Raw genomic sequence first — 16728 nt, 5'->3', positions numbered from 1 at the left:
AGTCTGTGATGGGGTTCTTGGGTTTTTTTTTTTACACTGTCTCTGAGCATTACAGGGTGTGACCTTGGCGTGAACTGCTGTGAAAACTGCAAAAAGTTCTGTGAAAATCCAAAACAATTAAGTGAGTTTTGCAAATATATAATATGCTTAAGTTTTTATTTAATGAATTAGCTTTTATTTCAGTTGATTCAAATGTTTTACCACACCTATACTCGGTTTCAGTGTTGTTTTAGTTAGCTATGATGATCCTGGTTGTTTGAACGTGGAAACTGTACGTGAAAAATAACTTTAAAGCTCTAAAAACAACAACAACTCTGACTCTATATTGAAAGAATAACGGCCTGGTACCGCTCATGAGCTTCCACGCTGGGCTGCTGTTAAGGGGCAGAGCTCTGCAGCAGAGGGCTGGCGACTGATAGCAGTGACGTAGGCAGCTTGCACGAGCGGGGGGGGAGGTGTTTAAAACCGCTCTGCTCCTCTTCCTCCTTCACAGCCTCCCTCCGTCAGACCCGGGGTTTCGTAACCGGCGCTGTAGTAGTGTCTCCTCTTCTGTGAGCCGGTGAGAAATGGCAGCGCTCAGGACTCTCAGGAAACTGTGCCAGCACACACAGCACCAAGTCTGTAAACTGCACACGTCCGCCTCGAGGTGAGTCTCCTCCGCACATCTGCTGCGGCTTTAACGGTCATTTTACGACCTCTGAGGCGCTTCTGTTTCCTCACTCGGTAGGAGTGTTTGGTTCTTTTTTAGTCCCCCCCCCGTGTGCCCACTTATTTGTAGGCTTTTATGTACGCGGATGAGGTCGCTGGGTTTTATTCTGCTGGCTTTTATTGTTTTATTGTACTAAACGTCCTCAGTTGAGCACATTTCGCAGCGCCCCTAGCGTCACGCCGGTAATATTGCAGGTGTAGATGAGGGGTGGGGGGGCTGGCTGATGAAATCTGTGTGACTGCTTGCACCCAGTGGCAGGTTTCAGGTGGAGTTCGAGGTGTAGGTGTGCACACCTGGGGCAAAATGAACATGCAGGGTATATCTGATCACGTGGTCTGTAAAACCTGATATAACAAGCTGAGAGTAATGCTACAGCAGCTAGTCAGCAGCCTGTTAAGCGTTTGCATCGTGCAGGTATTTATTGGAAACTTGCTGAGTGCAGTATGACTACATGCAATTAACTAATCTTTCACACACAAAAAAAACCTACTCCTAAATCTCGTGGGTCCTGCGCATGATCTGCGTGATTTGCAAAGACACAAGGCTGATAATTTAGGACATATGCATGTGTGATTATCTTACATCACTGCTTGCCAAATTAGATCTGGTGGGATCACGTTACCTCAAGTTAATTTCATTTATATATGTGAGGAAAATTTCTGCAAACTCAGCTGCGAGAAGGACTAGTGCTGTGTTATCATGTGCAGAGTAAACAATAACAAAAGATAAACATTGTGAACATGAGTTATTCAAACATTTGTAAAGAGAGATCTTTCCTCAGCCTATCGGGGGATTTAAACTTCTATTAGACCTGTAGCCTCGACACATTGCCTCTGGGACCTGGTACACTGGTCCCATTCTCCCCAAAACACTCAATCCTTTTCTCTGAGGATTTAATTACTTTGGACAGGATAAAAGTGACAGTTACATCACTGTCGATGGCTCATTACTCTTCAGTTATTAGCCCTTGCGCTCTGCTTGTCATTATATAACGGAGAACTATGTTTGACAATTGTGCAATGAGGACAAACCGGTGCGGCAGCACTCTGTACAGTCCTGAATTCTGTACATAGGTTTTAACCATCGAATGTCTCCGACTGTGCCTCATGGTTAGACGCTTAAAGAAGCTCCCTTCCCTTCCTTGTTTCTACTAGTTACCTACAAATACTGAAACATAAGTGGTAGTAAAGCATGTGGCTCAGTCAGGTGGAGGCTAAGTCTAATTTTAGAGGCTAGAACTGGTGCTTGGATTAAGGTTGAGATGAGTTTACATGAGTCTTAGTTGAAAGAATTTCAGAATCAGAATCAGAATCATCAGAATCAGAATACTTTATTTATCCCTAGGGGAAATTATTTTTTTTTTGGCTTATCTTTGGCGCCACAGTGCAGTTATTTGTGCCATGTTGGCCAACACTTTTCAATAAGGCTGTGTACAAATCTGTCAGGAATTAAACAATGAATCACAGCACAATCCCAGCTTCTTGATGCCCAATAACGTGTCTTCTGACCACAATTGTCTCGCCAACTCCCAGGCAGGAGGCGGTGGTCATCTCAGGAAAGAAACTTGCACGGCAAATTAGGGATGAGGTCCGTGCCGACTTAGAGGAATGGGTCTCAACAGGCCACCGAAGACCCCATCTGAGTGTTATTCTCGTGGGAGACAACCCAGCCAGCCACTCCTATGTCCTGAACAAGACACGGGCTGCGGCTGATGTCGGTAGGTGTTGTTTTGTTTTTATTTTTTTGTTTTTTTTTTTTTTAGGCGTGAAAGTGCACGTTCCTCATACGTTAGATTGGCAAAACTGCAAATGTTCGCTTGTGAGTGGAGTTGTTTTCACACTTCGACCTCCCACAGGAATCTCAAGTGAGACGATTCTCAAGCACACTAACATCAGTGAGGAGGAGTTACTGGACTTGATCGATAAGCTCAACACCGACCCCCGTGTTGATGGTCTACTGGTCCAGCTGCCTCTGCCAGGTACAGCAAAACTGGGAAATCCTGCATTGGGAGTCGGGTTTGCGTACATGTGCGTGGTGTCTAGAAATCCAGTATGACGGCTGAATGCAAGCATTGGTGAACGTGTGTTCACAGCGCCTACGTTGGAGCAGAAAACTGCCCACCTTCCTGCTGTCTCTTGCTAGGATTTTCTCTCATGCTGGAGGCAGAATTTGCTCTGAGAAACTGAATTTGACTTTATGACTGTGAGTAGAACTAGTCGATAAAGTTGTGTTGACTGTAACTCCCTTTTGTTTGGACAGAACACATCGATGAGCGCGCAATCTGCAATGCAGTTTCCCCGACCAAGGATGTGGATGGTTTCCACGTGGTCAACGTGGGCCGCATGTGCCTGGATCAGTCCACCATGCTCCCTGCCACTCCCTGGGGTGTCTGGGAAATTATTAAACGCACAGGTAACCATAGTGACCACCTTCTTCCTCTCAGGGTTAAAATGCTGTTGATGAATCTAAAAGATTCCCAATTTTCTTTTCTTCCAGGTATTCCTACTTTTGGGAAGAACGTCTTGGTTGCTGGACGGTCAAAGAACGTGGGCATGCCCATTGCCATGTTGCTGCACACAGACGGCCGTCACGAGAGGCCCGGAGGTAGGACAGGATGTGTGTGCACGCATTGTTGGGTGATAAAACTAAAGCATGTGCATCCCTATCACCTCTGTTCTCATTGGCAGGTGACGCTACGGTGACAATTTCTCACCGTTACACTCCAAAGGATCAACTTTGCCAACACACTAAAATTGCTGACATCATTGTGGCTGCTGCAGGTTTGTCGGTTTGTTCATTTGTTAATCTCTTTGTCTTTTTGAGGTACTGTACTAACTGTACTCTTTGTGTGTGTGCGTGTATGTGTGTGTTACTGAACTTTCAGGAATTCCAAACCTTATCACTGCGGACATGATCAAAGAGGGAGCGGCTGTAATCGACGTCGGAATAAACAGAGTGCAGGACCCCATCACTGGAAAGAGCCGACTGGTTGGGGATGTGGATTTTGAAGGTAAGGCTGGAGAGGCAGAACATATGTGAACACTTTTGTGCTACACACAGGCATATTGCATTGTGTTCCAATAAAACATACTACAGACAACCTTTTGCAGCCCTCCTGTGCACGCTCTGTAACAGCTGCATCCTATTGCAGTACCACACACAAGTTCATTGAGCTTTTTAAAGCGACCCACTCTTTCACAAATGTTTGTAAAAGCACACTGCATGGCTGGGTGTTCTATTTTTATACAGCTGTATGTGACTGAAAACACCCAAATTCGAAGACTAAGCTGTGTGACCCACTACCTTTGTCCATATCGTGTATCTGGAGCTAGATTAGATTGTAATAGCTTCTATAAAACATTAAAATGATGTTTGAATTTGATTTGTATTTGTGACAATATGACACAAAATGCCAGATTTTTCTCATATTGAACATTTGTAATACACATCCAAAAGTTATTACATTCCAAGCTGGGCCTTGCTTTACATCTATGCAGATTCATGCACAACTCTTTGAGTAATCTTGCTAGCAAAACGAACCAATGGCATCGCTTCAAGAAGAGAATAAATAAATGTTTGATAAACAAACAGGTGGCACAGATTTCTACTTTGCTTCTTGGAAGCTGAACGTGATCATGTTTCTGGAGCACATGGTTGGCATCATGTTGCCTCATACCAGAGTTATTTATAAAGTGACCTTTATGTTGTTTTCATATTATATTTGTATACACGATGATGGGAGGACCTGATTTCTGGAAAGTTCCATTTGGTGCACAAGGTCTGAATCGTCTTACTTTTCCTGTGCACTTTCAGGTGTGAGACAGAAGGCAGGATTCATCACCCCAGTGCCAGGAGGCGTTGGCCCGATGACGGTGGCGATGCTGATGAAAAACACTGTCAAAGCAGCCAAGAATGTCCTCCTGTGTCCCCCACAGAGGATCCGCATGGCTGTTGCGTCCTAATTGGATCAAGACTACATCCCAGCAACAGTGACACATTCCACCGCGAGCCCACCCTCCACCTTCCCAACACTACCATTATTATTATTATTATTATTATTATTATTATTATTATTATTTTTATTTTTTTACTTGGAGCAACCCGCCACGCTCCCCTTGCACATGGACTGGAAAGATGATAGCCTTATGGATCTCTTTCTGCTGATGTTGTTAACCTTTCATGACTCCAGGTCCAGCCATAATTAGACTGTTACATTCACTGATGCAGCAGCATGTTTAATGTAACAGTGTTTTCAGTATTTATCATTTGCATTGTGCTAGGATTTAAAGAATTTTCAGAGATGATGTTATTTATTGGTACAGTGACACAGTGTTTGAACATGAGTGAAAGCGGGTGCTGAGGATTAGCTTGCCGGTGACTGAAGCCTTTCTGCAGTATGTCTTTCTGTTAGTTTATCCTGATGTGCAAAGAGTGATAAGGGCTAATGTCATCAGGGGCAAGTATGTATATCCGTATACAAGCTTTAAAGATTCACAATTGCCTTTGAGAAATCTTTGGAATAAATATTACAAATATCTTCTAATGATTATGTTTTTCTGTTGTTTCTCAAAAAAATCACCCTGTTACTTTTTAAATTCCACCCTAAATGATGTCTGTTTCCTGCACTTCTTTCTAGTTATTTTCTTCTAATGTTTTGCTGTAACTAGATGCACCTCTGGTCTCAAGGAATGATCTTGCAGTTGGAGAGCAGTAAAGTTTGAGTTCGCTAAGTTTAGCGCTCTGTCTCAGATTTACTGAATATACAAAAATTAAGACTGACTGAAGTCAGAGGGGAGATCTGGGGGACTTGTGTATTCACTACATGTTAAATATTGGTGTTTTTTTTTTTTTACTTTGTTTCAAAATGTAGCTTACATCAAAGGACAATGACCTCCCTCCTAATTAAAATTGACAGCATACACTCACTGGACATATTATTAGGTATACTTCCCTAGCAATGGGTTGGACACCCTTTTTACCTTCAGAACTGCATTAATTCTTTGTGGAACAACTCGGTGCTGGAAATATTCCTCAAAGATTTTGATCCATGTTCACATGACTGCATCACACTGCTGCAGATTTGCTGGCAGCACATCCATGATGTGGTCTTTTGATGCTGTAGCCCATCTGCTTCAAGGTTAAATGTTCAGGGATGCTCTTCTGCACATAGAATTTTCAGTTACATACTTATTTATAAAAAAAGTGAATAAAAGCTAGTAAAAAGAGGTGGATTGTTTATGATAGTACTCATTACTTTTAATTTTCTGCTCTTGTGTTGACGTTTGTGTCCCAGTGACACAGAAATAGGCTGCTTCTTTATTTGAATAAAATTTATATACTTTGTTCTATACTTTGATTAAAGTGAAGATTTCTAATTTGACTGAGCCCCGGGGGATTTTCTGGTTAAATGGGCAACGGCGATCTGGTATTTGGAAATGAACCAAAACTGAAACAAAAAACAACAGACTGGAATTATTTAATAAATAAATACCTCAAACAAAATAAGATGATAATAAAGGAATGTATTTAATGAAGATGTATTTAATAAAGATGTGTTTAAAGATGACGAGGCTTTGGTGTATTAGTTTGAGATATGTAGATGACAGTGAGTCTATCACCTTTGCAAAGTGTCTCATAATAAAACACTGCAACTATAATTATAATACTAATACTACTACTACTACTACTAAGAAGAAGAAGAAGAAGAAGAAGAAGGAGGAGAAAGAAAGAAAGAAAAAGAAGTGGGAACTATGTTCCTTAATCCTAGAAGGTGACGGAAGGAATTTGACGGGCACACTTCCGTGTTTGTCGTTCAGTACGGTCTGTAAACAGTTGTTCGGTGAGCCATGGACCGCAGCAGACCATCCGACAGAGCTGGCAGAGAGAAAAAACACGAGAAGAAGAAACGGAGACGATCCTCGTCCTCCTCTTCCTCCTCTCCATCATCTTCGTCTTCCTCCTCCAACAGCAGGAGTCGGAGCAGAAAGAAGACGTTGCACAGGAGCAAAGGTTGGAACACGAAATGCTAGCATTCACAGGAAAATCAACCTCATCATCGGGTTATGTTCTCCGTTTCTCCCCAGATGAGAAAACACAAAAGAAGAAGCGCAGAAGGCACTCGTCTTCTTCTTCCTCATCTTCCTCATCCACCTCTTCCTCCTCCTCGTCATCATCCTCGTCAAACGATGAGAAGAAGAGCGAAGCCAAGAAGAAGAAGAAGAAGAAGCAGCAGCTGAAGAAGAAGAAGGCGAAGCTGAAGAAGCAGATCAAGAAGGAGAAGAAGTTGTTGAAGAAAAAGGAGAAGAAGACGAAGAAGAAGGCGGAGATGAAGCAGAGCCCGGCGGAGATGAAGCAGAGCCCAGCAGAGAAACCTCCATCCTACCTGGAGGTGTGGCAGACTGAGGAGGGGGCCGTGGAGCTTGGGCCTGGTGGGACATCACACTCAACCCCACACTTCACTTCAGTGCATCAGCTGGTCACACAAAGTTTGACATAACAAAATAACTGTGGTTTTTATATTTGTGAAACATAAGGACTTATTAGGACATATTACTTACTAATCTAAGAAGTAGCGCACTGATGTGCAGGATAACGCTGGCAGGCCACAAAGCTGTGGGAATGAGTTTGTGAAGCTGGGTTTAGAAGAGAGGTAATGAGCAGCACCATGACCTCATTCAGAGAAAGAGCACTACAGATTTGATGTTTGCTTTGAGAGTGTCAATGGAGATGTTTAAAGGAGGTCAGAAGGAGCTGCACTCTTTCTTTATGGATCTAAAGAAAGCATTTGATAGGGAACACGAATGAGGACACCAGCAGTAGTAAGGAGTTGCAGATGGGTTCAAGGTGGAGCGGGATTACATCGGCTCTGAACCCTTCTTGTTTATAGTGGTGATGTTCACAGATGACACAGAGATCCTGTTTTTTAAAATAATTTGACCATCACAGGTTGATGTCACAAACTGACTTGTTGGGACACTGGCATTCTGCTACAGCACCACACTCAGGCTCTTTAGAACAACCCATTCTTTCACAAATGTTTGTAAAGAGACTGCATAGGAAGGTGTTTGTGGCACTGGGACTGAAAACATCTGGGTTTAAATTAAGAGCTGTGGCCCAATGTGTATTTCCTTTTTAGTTAACTAAAAATGTTTTTTTCGCATCTAGTTCATTCTGATAATCTTAGTAAATCAAATCCCTGTCACTCTACTTGTCACTTGCATTTGTTACCAGCATTGCCAGCCTAAATTTTAGACTAAAAGTCACTTTTCAACCATACATTCATTCAGTATTTATTTTATAAACTTTAAGCACTTTATCTACCTCACATCTATCTTAGAATCACCATGCATGTTTTAGGATTGTGTGAGGAAGCTCAAGTACCTGGAGGAAAGCACCTTTACCTTTATTAACTCATAGTATATGTAGTCACATTGCTCAATTCTGATATCGTTATCTGGTTATTTCCTTCTCCAACTCCTCTCTTTTTTTCCAAAAATGAATCTGGTGCATTTTTGCCTCTTCAGTCATGACAGATGAGCAGAAGGCCCGGCTCTCCACTAAGAGGCCCCTCACCAAAGAGGAGTACGAAGCCAGGCAGAGCGTGATCCGCAGGGTGGTGGACCCTGAAACGGGGAGGACAAGGTAAGTGGGGGAAAGCGTGCCACAAGAGTGAGACTTTGGGGGAAGAATTTGCCCAAATTGGTGATCTTTTTTCCCCCCTGCTGTCTTACAGACTGGTGAGAGGAGAGGGGGAGATCATAGAGGAGATAGTCAGCCGGGAGAAGCAAAAAGAGATCAACAAGGTATGACAGAAACCTTTCAGCTGTAACTGCAGTCATGTGCTGTTATAACTGTTAACAGCGAGCTTCTATTCATCTCACAGCAAGCTACAAAGGGAGACGGGGATGCCTTCCAGAGAAAACTGGGCATCAACAGGTAGAAGACGACGTCCCCTTCAGCTTCATCAGCCTGAGAGCACCTTCACTAAACAGTTCTGCAGAAAGTAACTCGTCAGTGTATTGAAATGCACTTCCCATCAAATAATAGTGATAGCAAAATAATACTGTCATGCTCTCCTGAGGTACACAAGGTAGAAGTCATAGTGAGCTGCTTGTAATGGCTGTCAGATGTAGTGGAGTAGATAGAAAGTAGTGCCTACATGAAACTGCTGACAAGGATCTTACTGGGATTCTGTTATTTTAGATTTTTGATTTCAACAAAAGACATTGCTTCTGATTTTCTGTAACATTCTGAGCTTCATAGGAAAGTTTCATTGAGTTTAATTATTGTGCAAAATCTTTGCTTTAAGTAATGATTAATCCCAGATAAACGTCCAGTTCAGCTTTCTAAAATCACCTTCTCACACCACCTCGTGGTTGTCTTATGTTTGTATCTCAAATTTTTGTTTTATTTTAATTTCTCTAAATAAATCTCCATTTCTTTGTAAAAGTAAAGTCTGACTTCAGTTCCTGTTCTCATAAAAAACAACAACCCAAAAACATCCTCGTTTCAACTCAGTGTGGAAGAAAAAAAAAGCCCAAATGCCTTAGTTGTTCTTTATATGTTCTTTATACACTGTACATAAAAACACAAGGGAATGGGTAAAATGTAGTTATCCAAAACCTACAAGATACACACCCTGTACAGGTAAAATATTTTCCAAGCATGATATTGTGTTGCACATATACAGCCTTTGAATGATAACTGTTGGAGGCGGAGCTGGAGACAGCGATGGGATTGCCTAATATTGGTGAATTATGTCCCACTTTCTTCTCCTTCATAAATTTCCTCTAAAACAAACCAAAGTCCTGTTTAGAAAATATGGCCTCCATCTTTTCCCACAAAGTAACATGAACAACGTCCTTCACCGTGAAGTCTGTTTGGGGCGTGATCGGCGTTCGTCCTCGCTGCACAATGGTCAATGTAAGGCAGTAAAACGGGAAATGTAAGGCCTCTGGTAATGTGTGTGTGTCGGTAGCAGAATCGAAGCGATCGTCTGCCCAGAGGTTACAAAACTTCACAGATCGCTTCTCTGGATTTTTAATATCCGGGCGTTTCAGATCAGGGAGCATGGTTCAGTAGCTGAAAATGTTAGATGAGTGCATGTTTTCCAGCACTGACTGTCCTTTTTTTGTTTTCAAGTTACAATAAATGTACAAAGAGCTATTCTTCAACAAGCAGCTTTTTTTTTCCTGTTCCTTTTTTTTTTTTTTTTTTTTTTTTTTTTTTCAAAGAGTTATGGCTTTAAGCCGATTCTTGTCAAGGTCAAAATGCAGAGGGACAGAAGTACAGCATGAGTCACTCTCCTCAACCAGCTGACAAAAATACAAAATAAAATCAGTGCTGATTAAAGAGGTTACAGGTGCCTTTGATCTAGGATGTCTTATGTCGTCTATTGAAATGAGAAGTGGATGAAATATTTAGAAACACATCTCAGCACAATACAATTCAACTGCATCACAAAGTGAAGCCTCTAAAAGGACCGCTAATTTTAAAATGACACCTCTGAAGAGGGCCAACGCAAACTGAAGGTTACATCATCTGTAAACGTGCTGTTCATTGCACTTATGTAAACCATTTGTTTTGTTACCAGACTGACTTCTTTTTAAAATATGCAAATATTAAGTGTCTGTCTGGATGCCCATATTCTAAAATGGAAACATCACAACAAAACAGCGTGTCTCTCTGCAGGAGAAAACCCGACTGCCATAATTTGGGCAGTGCCGTTTTAAGGTGAGTTACCCTCTGCAATTTGACGTCTGTAGACCATGTGCCTGTTCACCTGATTGTCAATGCACTGTGACGTGTTTCCTCAACAGTCTGTAAGATCTGGTGGTGCTACTCGGGAATATTGCACGTTTCCCCCTCGTGTCTGAGCCCATATTGGTCCACTGCTGTCAGCTCTGTCTGTACATGATTACTAGAGGTACAAATAAATGTTATTTAAATGATTAAATCACAATTTTGTCTTTAAACCAGCTTTAGAAAATAAATGGCCAACGGTATTAAAGCAAAATCTTAGCTCTGTGTTGCTACTTTCAACAGCGTATTGTACAGGAGTTACAATTTGCACATTTCTTTTCCTAAAGGCGCAGCAACACAGAGAAAGAGACCTTAACCTAAGGAGGATTATCTATGAGAACATTCAACACCTCATTTTACAGCTCGGGGATAAACCAGAGAGAGAGAAGCCATATCCTGAATTTCCCCCCAAAAAAGTTCATAACGAAAACAAAAAACCAAAACAATATTTTGACACAAGTTCTGTTGATACAACTCTGGTGATCTGAGAGATAAAATAATAGAAATACAACACTGTGCCAGGCAAAGACCTCTGAGGTTTGGCTGCTGCAACTGAACTTTGAAGGAGAGAGGAGAAAAAAAACACAACATAGCTAAAGTAATCTTAAAACACATTTTGTTCACGAAAAAATCCTTACATTTTAAAATTTCTATAGTCTTAAATAACAACAAGTATTATCAATCATTAAAGTATATCCTGAATGAGGTGGTGTTTACCCCCAGAGTAAAGAAGACACTTGAAACTGGTCTTCAGTGGACCAGATACCAGATCTGCACTGTAATGTAACAATTATGTACAAGCCTTGTTTAGGCATTCAACTACATACTTACACAAACTAACCCATTTATTATGTTTCTGTTTTTACACAGGAGATCCCTCCTTTCCTCTGCATCCACAGACGGCTTATCCTTCAGCACTGCTTCACTTTGGCACTTTCCCTTACAGTACTGCTTTTCCCTATAGCGGAGCTGCACGTTACTCATTCAGGAGGGTACGGCAGCGATGGCATAAAGTGAAGTGTGAGATGCAATAAAACCCAAGAACAGTTTCAGCTGCAGCCACAGTTAAAGGGTAATTACGCGCCTTGCTTCGTGTTGTGTTACATGATTCGTTGTGTCTAAGGGGCGACCAGAAAACAAGCTGAACTGGACCGTAAAGATGTTCTGTGTTTCTTGAAAAAAGAAAAGAAATCTAACAAAGATTCATTTTGGCTTCTTGATTCTTTCCGTGTTTACACTAAATTGGCGAATTAGCTTCACCTGATTCTCAGCTCCGCTCTCTGACTGGAACGTACCTGATCATCGTGTTAAAAAGGACGCAGCTTTAAAACTGCTATAAACAAAGTTCATCTCTGTAGTTGTTGTTGTGCTTGCATTGGTCACGTTAGTTGGTTACAGTGGCTACTGTAACAACTCTGTGTTGTTTGCGTGGTGCATGCTTGCGTGTGTGTGTGTGTGTGTGTAACTGTCTCCATGTGCTGGAGCAAAACTGACCTTGTATTCAAGACTAATAAATATTTACTAAACAGTACAAACAGCCTGGATCCCTACAATATTAGCTTTATTTGGTTGTGTGCACTTTCCCGCTTTGGGGCAACACTTCTTGAAATGTTGGTCTGTGTTATCATGAATGTTGCCTCACGCTCTGCCCATAAATATCTGTGCTGAATGTGACTGGTGTTAGTTTTTATGAAGAGTGATTTGTAGCACCTGATTTTTTTCCTTATGGTATTTTACCTATCTGGTGCAAGAAGCCAGCTGCTTTCCACTGTTTACGTTTATATTCACATCACTTTGCATCTCTTCCTCAGTACTGCATTTTTAAGTCTCGTCCCTCCCGAACCCCGCATCATGTCTCCAGTCTCATTTTGAGCTGAAAACTCCTGGCTCCAGCTTGGTGCTGCTGCTGCGGCCCCAGCAGCTGGCCGTGATGCTCATGCTGCGCTGGGCCCCTCCCTGGCCGTGGCTGTGAGCGCGCTCCAGCCGCTCCCGCTCCAGCCGCTCGCTGTCTGATTGGCTCTGCGTGCGCTCCGGCCTGTTGTGGATGCTGCCCGTTGGAGAGCTGGGGGCTGGCTGAGAGGAGATGGTGCGTAACAGATGGTTCCTCTTCCTCAAGAAGTCACTGTTTGCTCCCAAGCCAAAGCTGCCTTTGCGTAGCACCATGCGTGCACTGGTGGTCTTGGCTGGCCGAGAGCGATGGTTGTACTCCAGCTGGGACAGATGAGCTGCGTATCCTTCTGTGATGAACTGTTGAAGGATCAGAGAAACAACTGTCAACTAAAAAGCGACGCATTTTGTGGTGACTTGAGCTTTTACTTTAGTGTTTTTTTTTTAAATGTGAGAAGAGACTATTAACAAGATCTTTTCTCAGGGTGTGCAGAAAGTGATACCTGGCACTGGTGCTGCATCTTCTTAGAAGGTCTGCCAACAATATATATTTGAGAAGAAGGGAGGCCAATGGAGGTGTAGACTGAGATGTCTTTGGTTGATCCATAGCCGGCAAAAATCTTCATGTGTGCCTGAAATCGGAGAAATGAAGACGAGAAATGTTCAATCCTGGTTTCTTCTAAACAAATGGGTACATTTTTAAAATAATATCGGGTTGTCAGCATTTGTCGCTTCTGTTTTCTCGTTTAAAACATTCACAGTCCCCTGACCCACCCCCCACTCTGACCTCTGTCAAAGACTTGAGGAAGTTAGCCTTGTGCCTGAGCGGGTCGTGGACCAGGCCGTCGCAAAAGGAGACAATGCCATGAGGGAAGTTGTGCTGAGACAACCAGGCCACTACCCGTTGCTTCTGCATGTCTGGCCGTCCGGTCACGTAGATTATCAGATAGCCTAAATCCTGCCAGTGCCTGAAATAAGGAAAAGCAGCAGGACACAACAGATCTTAAAGTTCAATCAGGGACAAAGTATCTGAAGCCAAGAAAACAGGAGAGGTAGAGCAGCCAGCTACCTGACAACATCTACAGCTCCAGCTCGCACTTTGGGATCACTGCCCATGATCGAAACGCTGGCAGCAAATGAACCATCAATGCTGAACACTACGAACTCCGTGCTACGTGGAACAACTGTCAGGTAGCTGTCAGCGAACGTGTGGTCACCCCTGGTGAATAAAAAGAAAAAAAGAGTAAGAAAATTGAAATAAAAAGATGAAAAAAAAAAAAAGAGAGCTACAATAACGTGAGCTAAAAGGCAAATGGAAACCAGGCTCTGAAGATAAACAGACAAAAAGCTTGAATATTAAAATACAATGACAGTTTGGTACCAGGCTAATCTCACCTGACCACCATTTTAACTGGGTACACTCCGATTCCCAGACGCTTGTCCTCTGGGATGACAAAAGACACGCGCCCGCTGCTGTTGGTCACCTCGGTGTTGAAGTACACCCATTCTCCCGATGGTGGCTGGGTCATGATGTGGAGATCGACCTGCGCAGGAATGAAATGATTAAATGTTTCATGTTAAAAAATTTTCTTAAGGTTTCATTTTGCATTATCGTGAAATCCAACTGTATAACATTCAGAAAAGTTTATTTATTTCAGGGTTTCATCTTCAAAAGTTTGAGACATACTCGGATTCAAGCAGTGGCTCAGACGGACCGATTTTCAATAATATATCTTGATATTTATTAAGTTAAAATTTCACAGCAATCGTTATATATACACCCTTAACTTTGGATTGTTTGTCGAACATAAAGGCACACGATGATTTAAGATGGAAAAAGCCACAAATGTATGAGAAAATCCACTTAAAAGTCTAGCACGCTCAAAAGCAATCGTATCCAGGACAAATCTTGTTTCACTAAAACAGGACCATCCTTTGGCGAGATGAGCTAAAAAAAACAAAAAAAAAAAGAAGAAGCTCAAACTCAGATTTCCCAGGTATCCCTAACAGCAGGAGGTCAGCTGCTAAAGTCAGAAGTGTGTTCACCTTCTCTCCGGCCAAAGTGACCATGTCCAGGGGGCCGTACATGAAGCGGCCTGTCAAGACCTGCTGGCCGTCTTCGATGAAGACGGCGTCGTTCACTCTGTGGTTGGCGGTCACATTCTGTCAAAGCAGAAGAAAAAAAAGGAAATATGCTGATGTGTTGCTTTATCTTTATTTAAACAAAAACAGTCTACAAATACCAACAACTTTTTTTTTTTTTTTTGGGCATATTGGTTGGAATTGGTCGTTAATTATCTTTGGCTGTCATCCAGAGTGTTGTCACGTCTCCTTCCCCTCAACCCTGACGGCAGATGGCCGCGATCAGTTACTTCCTTTTAAAAGGGAAATCTTCCTTCCCACTGTCACCAAGTGCTTGCTCATAGGGGGTCATCTGATTGTTGGACGTTTTCTCTGTATTATTGTAGGGTCTTTGCCTTGAGGCAACAGTTATTGTGATTTGGTGCTTTATTAATTTAAAAAAAAAATTGAACTGAATTAAAAAACAAAACAAAAGGGCTATTTTTTCATTTATTATTAGATGGCAGGTATCGTAGTGTCCCTGACTAAAGTTTAAAGCTCTTTGAAACAGACTTTGTTTCCAGATCTGATGCTCACCCTGATCTTCACGTGAGTCCTCTTGCGGAGCCACTTTTCTCGAGGTTTAGAGGGGGTGAATTCAGACACTTCTTTTCCATCGAGCTCCAGAATGCTTGAGTTTTCGTGTCTCATGACCTGAAAGGGGACAATTCAGTGATTCATACTGAGAATTTTTGAATACGTCCTAACACTTTCATTATTACTGTTTACTCACCTGCCTCAGGAGAAAAGACACAACATCAGTAGACTCCCAGTATGATGCGTGGAACAGGTGTGGTAAAGCCACTGTGGGGAAAGCTGTTAGGGCATCAGGGCAGTACAGGGCAAAGTCCAGCCGCTTTGTGCCCCACCAGCGTGCTGCAACTGCAATGGGAATGGAGTGAATAGGGTACAGAGTCGTAAGATGAAACTGAAAGAGCCAGCGTGAGGTATGTGCCACAGAAAGGTGCAACACCCCTGATGTTATAGCAAAAAAAAAGAAAAAGAAAAAAAAGAAGTTGATTTCAATCTTCAGCCACACTCATCACCAATCCCAGCAGTTCTTCAGCTACAGGAGGGAAAGGAAGGAGTTTATAATGGTTATTATCAGCAAATCCAAAGGCCGAAAACAGGAACCGATAGTTAGAGCTGATTACATGAGCAGCTGAAGGTGGTTATTTGTGTTAGTCTGCGTGTGAAAGAAGATGAATGATTTTAAAAGCCCCGGCAGCATCTAGATTTATGGATTGCCCCTCATCAGTGAGAGTGAATGCACCTGAATCCCTGTGAATTACATTTTAGAGAAATGAAGTGAAAGGGAGGCAAAGAGGCTTTTTGGAAGCGCAGCACTGAGTCTTTCGACTGTGGCACAAAACAGAGCAGAGACCCGTAGCCTCACACCGATTTCAGTAGCCCCATTCCTTATAAAAATACCTTGGTCCACTTCAGCCTGGGAGTCCAGTGAGACCAGATCAGATATAGCATAGTCCAGCCCTGCCCGGTAGTTCTCGTACTGGCTGGTGGGACTTAGAGATTCACTAGAGTCTGCCTCATCGTCCAACTCTGCCGCTACACATGCATCAGAAGATCCTGCGGCCTGGCAAGCCTTTGTTTCCTTACGGGACGTGGGAGGAGTTTTCAGGAAGAATTTGTTTTGTGATGATAGGGCGAGTAGGGACAAAAGACTGTATTTTTTGGATTGGTTAACCTGGTTTGATTCAGCTATGGGGGAAAAAAACAACAACAACAAAACAAAAAGATAAAGAAACCATATGATATGATAAATACAAATTCACTTGTGACAGTTTAGGACAGCTTGGACAGTTTTAAAAAAGAGCTGTGACTGTGTAAGCCCTAAAGATATATTAAGAACCGCTCAGGTAAATGGGGCAGAGTGATGCTGTTGCAGAGGAGAAACATGTCGTAATCAGTTTAAGCACATTTCCAGGGTTATACTGTGGGTGGCTGAACAGCAGTGTTCAGGCGCAGTAACGTGAGGCACAAATAAATGTTCTGGTAACAGAAGTGAACGGGTGAGGGGGAGGAGGGATTCAAAGGACATTCAAACAAAGAGGAAACAGTACCGGTTATCTCAGCAAACACTGCAAGAGGGAGTCGACAATGCAGGAATGGCTGAGGCAAACAGGTGTCTACATGCATCGCCACATTAGATAAATGCAGCACTCGTTCATTGCATTTACATTTAGACAGTG

At 42.5% G+C, this 16728-nt stretch overlaps 3 protein-coding genes across 9 annotated transcripts in view; 2 read left to right on the top strand and 1 right to left on the bottom strand.

The window, feature by feature from the left end:
* The first annotated feature begins 425 nt into the window (after nt 1–425).
* mthfd2 (methylenetetrahydrofolate dehydrogenase (NADP+ dependent) 2, methenyltetrahydrofolate cyclohydrolase) lies at nt 426–5252 on the top strand. Its single transcript, XM_031755353.2, has 8 exons — nt 426–646; nt 2242–2426; nt 2565–2687; nt 2969–3121; nt 3206–3313; nt 3397–3489; nt 3594–3719; nt 4523–5252. Exons 1-8 carry the CDS (start codon nt 567–569, stop codon nt 4669–4671), a joined length of 1017 nt encoding a protein of 338 aa, XP_031611213.1. The 5' UTR covers nt 426–566; the 3' UTR covers nt 4672–5252.
* Nucleotides 5253–6484: 1232 nt separating this feature from the next.
* Nucleotides 6485–9162, top strand: arl6ip4 (ADP-ribosylation factor-like 6 interacting protein 4). The gene is made up of 5 exons (XM_031755355.2): nt 6485–6718; nt 6793–7137; nt 8233–8350; nt 8442–8511; nt 8592–9162. Exons 1-5 carry the CDS (start codon nt 6556–6558, stop codon nt 8646–8648), a joined length of 753 nt encoding a protein of 250 aa, XP_031611215.1. The 5' UTR covers nt 6485–6555; the 3' UTR covers nt 8649–9162.
* A 745-nt stretch (nt 9163–9907) lies between these two features.
* The window catches only part of LOC116332382 (membrane-associated phosphatidylinositol transfer protein 2), a 43327-nt gene continuing 36506 nt past the window's right edge, over nt 9908–16728 (bottom strand). For 4 of the 7 annotated variants that reach the window (XM_031755316.2, XM_031755318.2, XM_031755317.2 and 1 more), the window contains 9 exons: nt 15950–16237; nt 15252–15400; nt 15056–15172; nt 14444–14560; nt 13793–13941; nt 13467–13616; nt 13185–13365; nt 12901–13029; nt 9908–12757 (listed from right to left, as the gene is read on the bottom strand). In XM_031755316.2, coding sequence (XP_031611176.1) covers nt 12374–12757; nt 12901–13029; nt 13185–13365; nt 13467–13616; nt 13793–13941; nt 14444–14560; nt 15056–15172; nt 15252–15400; nt 15950–16237 — 1664 coding nt within the window. In that variant the 3' untranslated portion in view covers nt 9908–12373. The remainder of the gene's footprint in view (nt 12758–12900; nt 13030–13184; nt 13366–13466; nt 13617–13792; nt 13942–14443; nt 14561–15055; nt 15173–15251; nt 15401–15949; nt 16238–16728) is intronic. The other 3 variants (XM_031755319.2, XM_031755320.2, XM_031755321.2) reach the window with 1 other exon arrangement.

The sequence above is a fragment of the Oreochromis aureus genome, linkage group 12 (genome assembly GCF_013358895.1).
Source record: "Oreochromis aureus strain Israel breed Guangdong linkage group 12, ZZ_aureus, whole genome shotgun sequence".
In the NCBI taxonomy this organism is placed as follows: domain Eukaryota; kingdom Metazoa; phylum Chordata; class Actinopteri; order Cichliformes; family Cichlidae; genus Oreochromis; species Oreochromis aureus.
Note: the sequence above shows the minus strand (reverse complement) of the source record. Positions and strands in the feature narration are given on the sequence as shown.

What these genes read in the sequence shown, in the direction of transcription:
- mthfd2 (XM_031755353.2), top strand. Translation starts at nt 567, where the DNA reads ATGGCAGCGCTCAGGACTCTCAGGAAACTGTGCCAGCACACACAGCAC. An exon ending in CTGCACACGTCCGCCTCGAG is followed by an intron (nt 647 to 2,241) that starts GTGAGTCTCCTC and finishes GCCAACTCCCAG; the next exon opens with GCAGGAGGCGGTGGTCATCT. An exon ending in GGAAATTATTAAACGCACAG is followed by an intron (nt 3,122 to 3,205) that starts GTAACCATAGTG and finishes CTTTTCTTCCAG; the next exon opens with GTATTCCTACTTTTGGGAAG.
- arl6ip4 (XM_031755355.2), top strand. Translation starts at nt 6,556, where the DNA reads ATGGACCGCAGCAGACCATCCGACAGAGCTGGCAGAGAGAAAAAACAC. An exon ending in CCTGAAACGGGGAGGACAAG is followed by an intron (nt 8,351 to 8,441) that starts GTAAGTGGGGGA and finishes GCTGTCTTACAG; the next exon opens with ACTGGTGAGAGGAGAGGGGG. An exon ending in AGCAAAAAGAGATCAACAAG is followed by an intron (nt 8,512 to 8,591) that starts GTATGACAGAAA and finishes TTCATCTCACAG; the next exon opens with CAAGCTACAAAGGGAGACGG.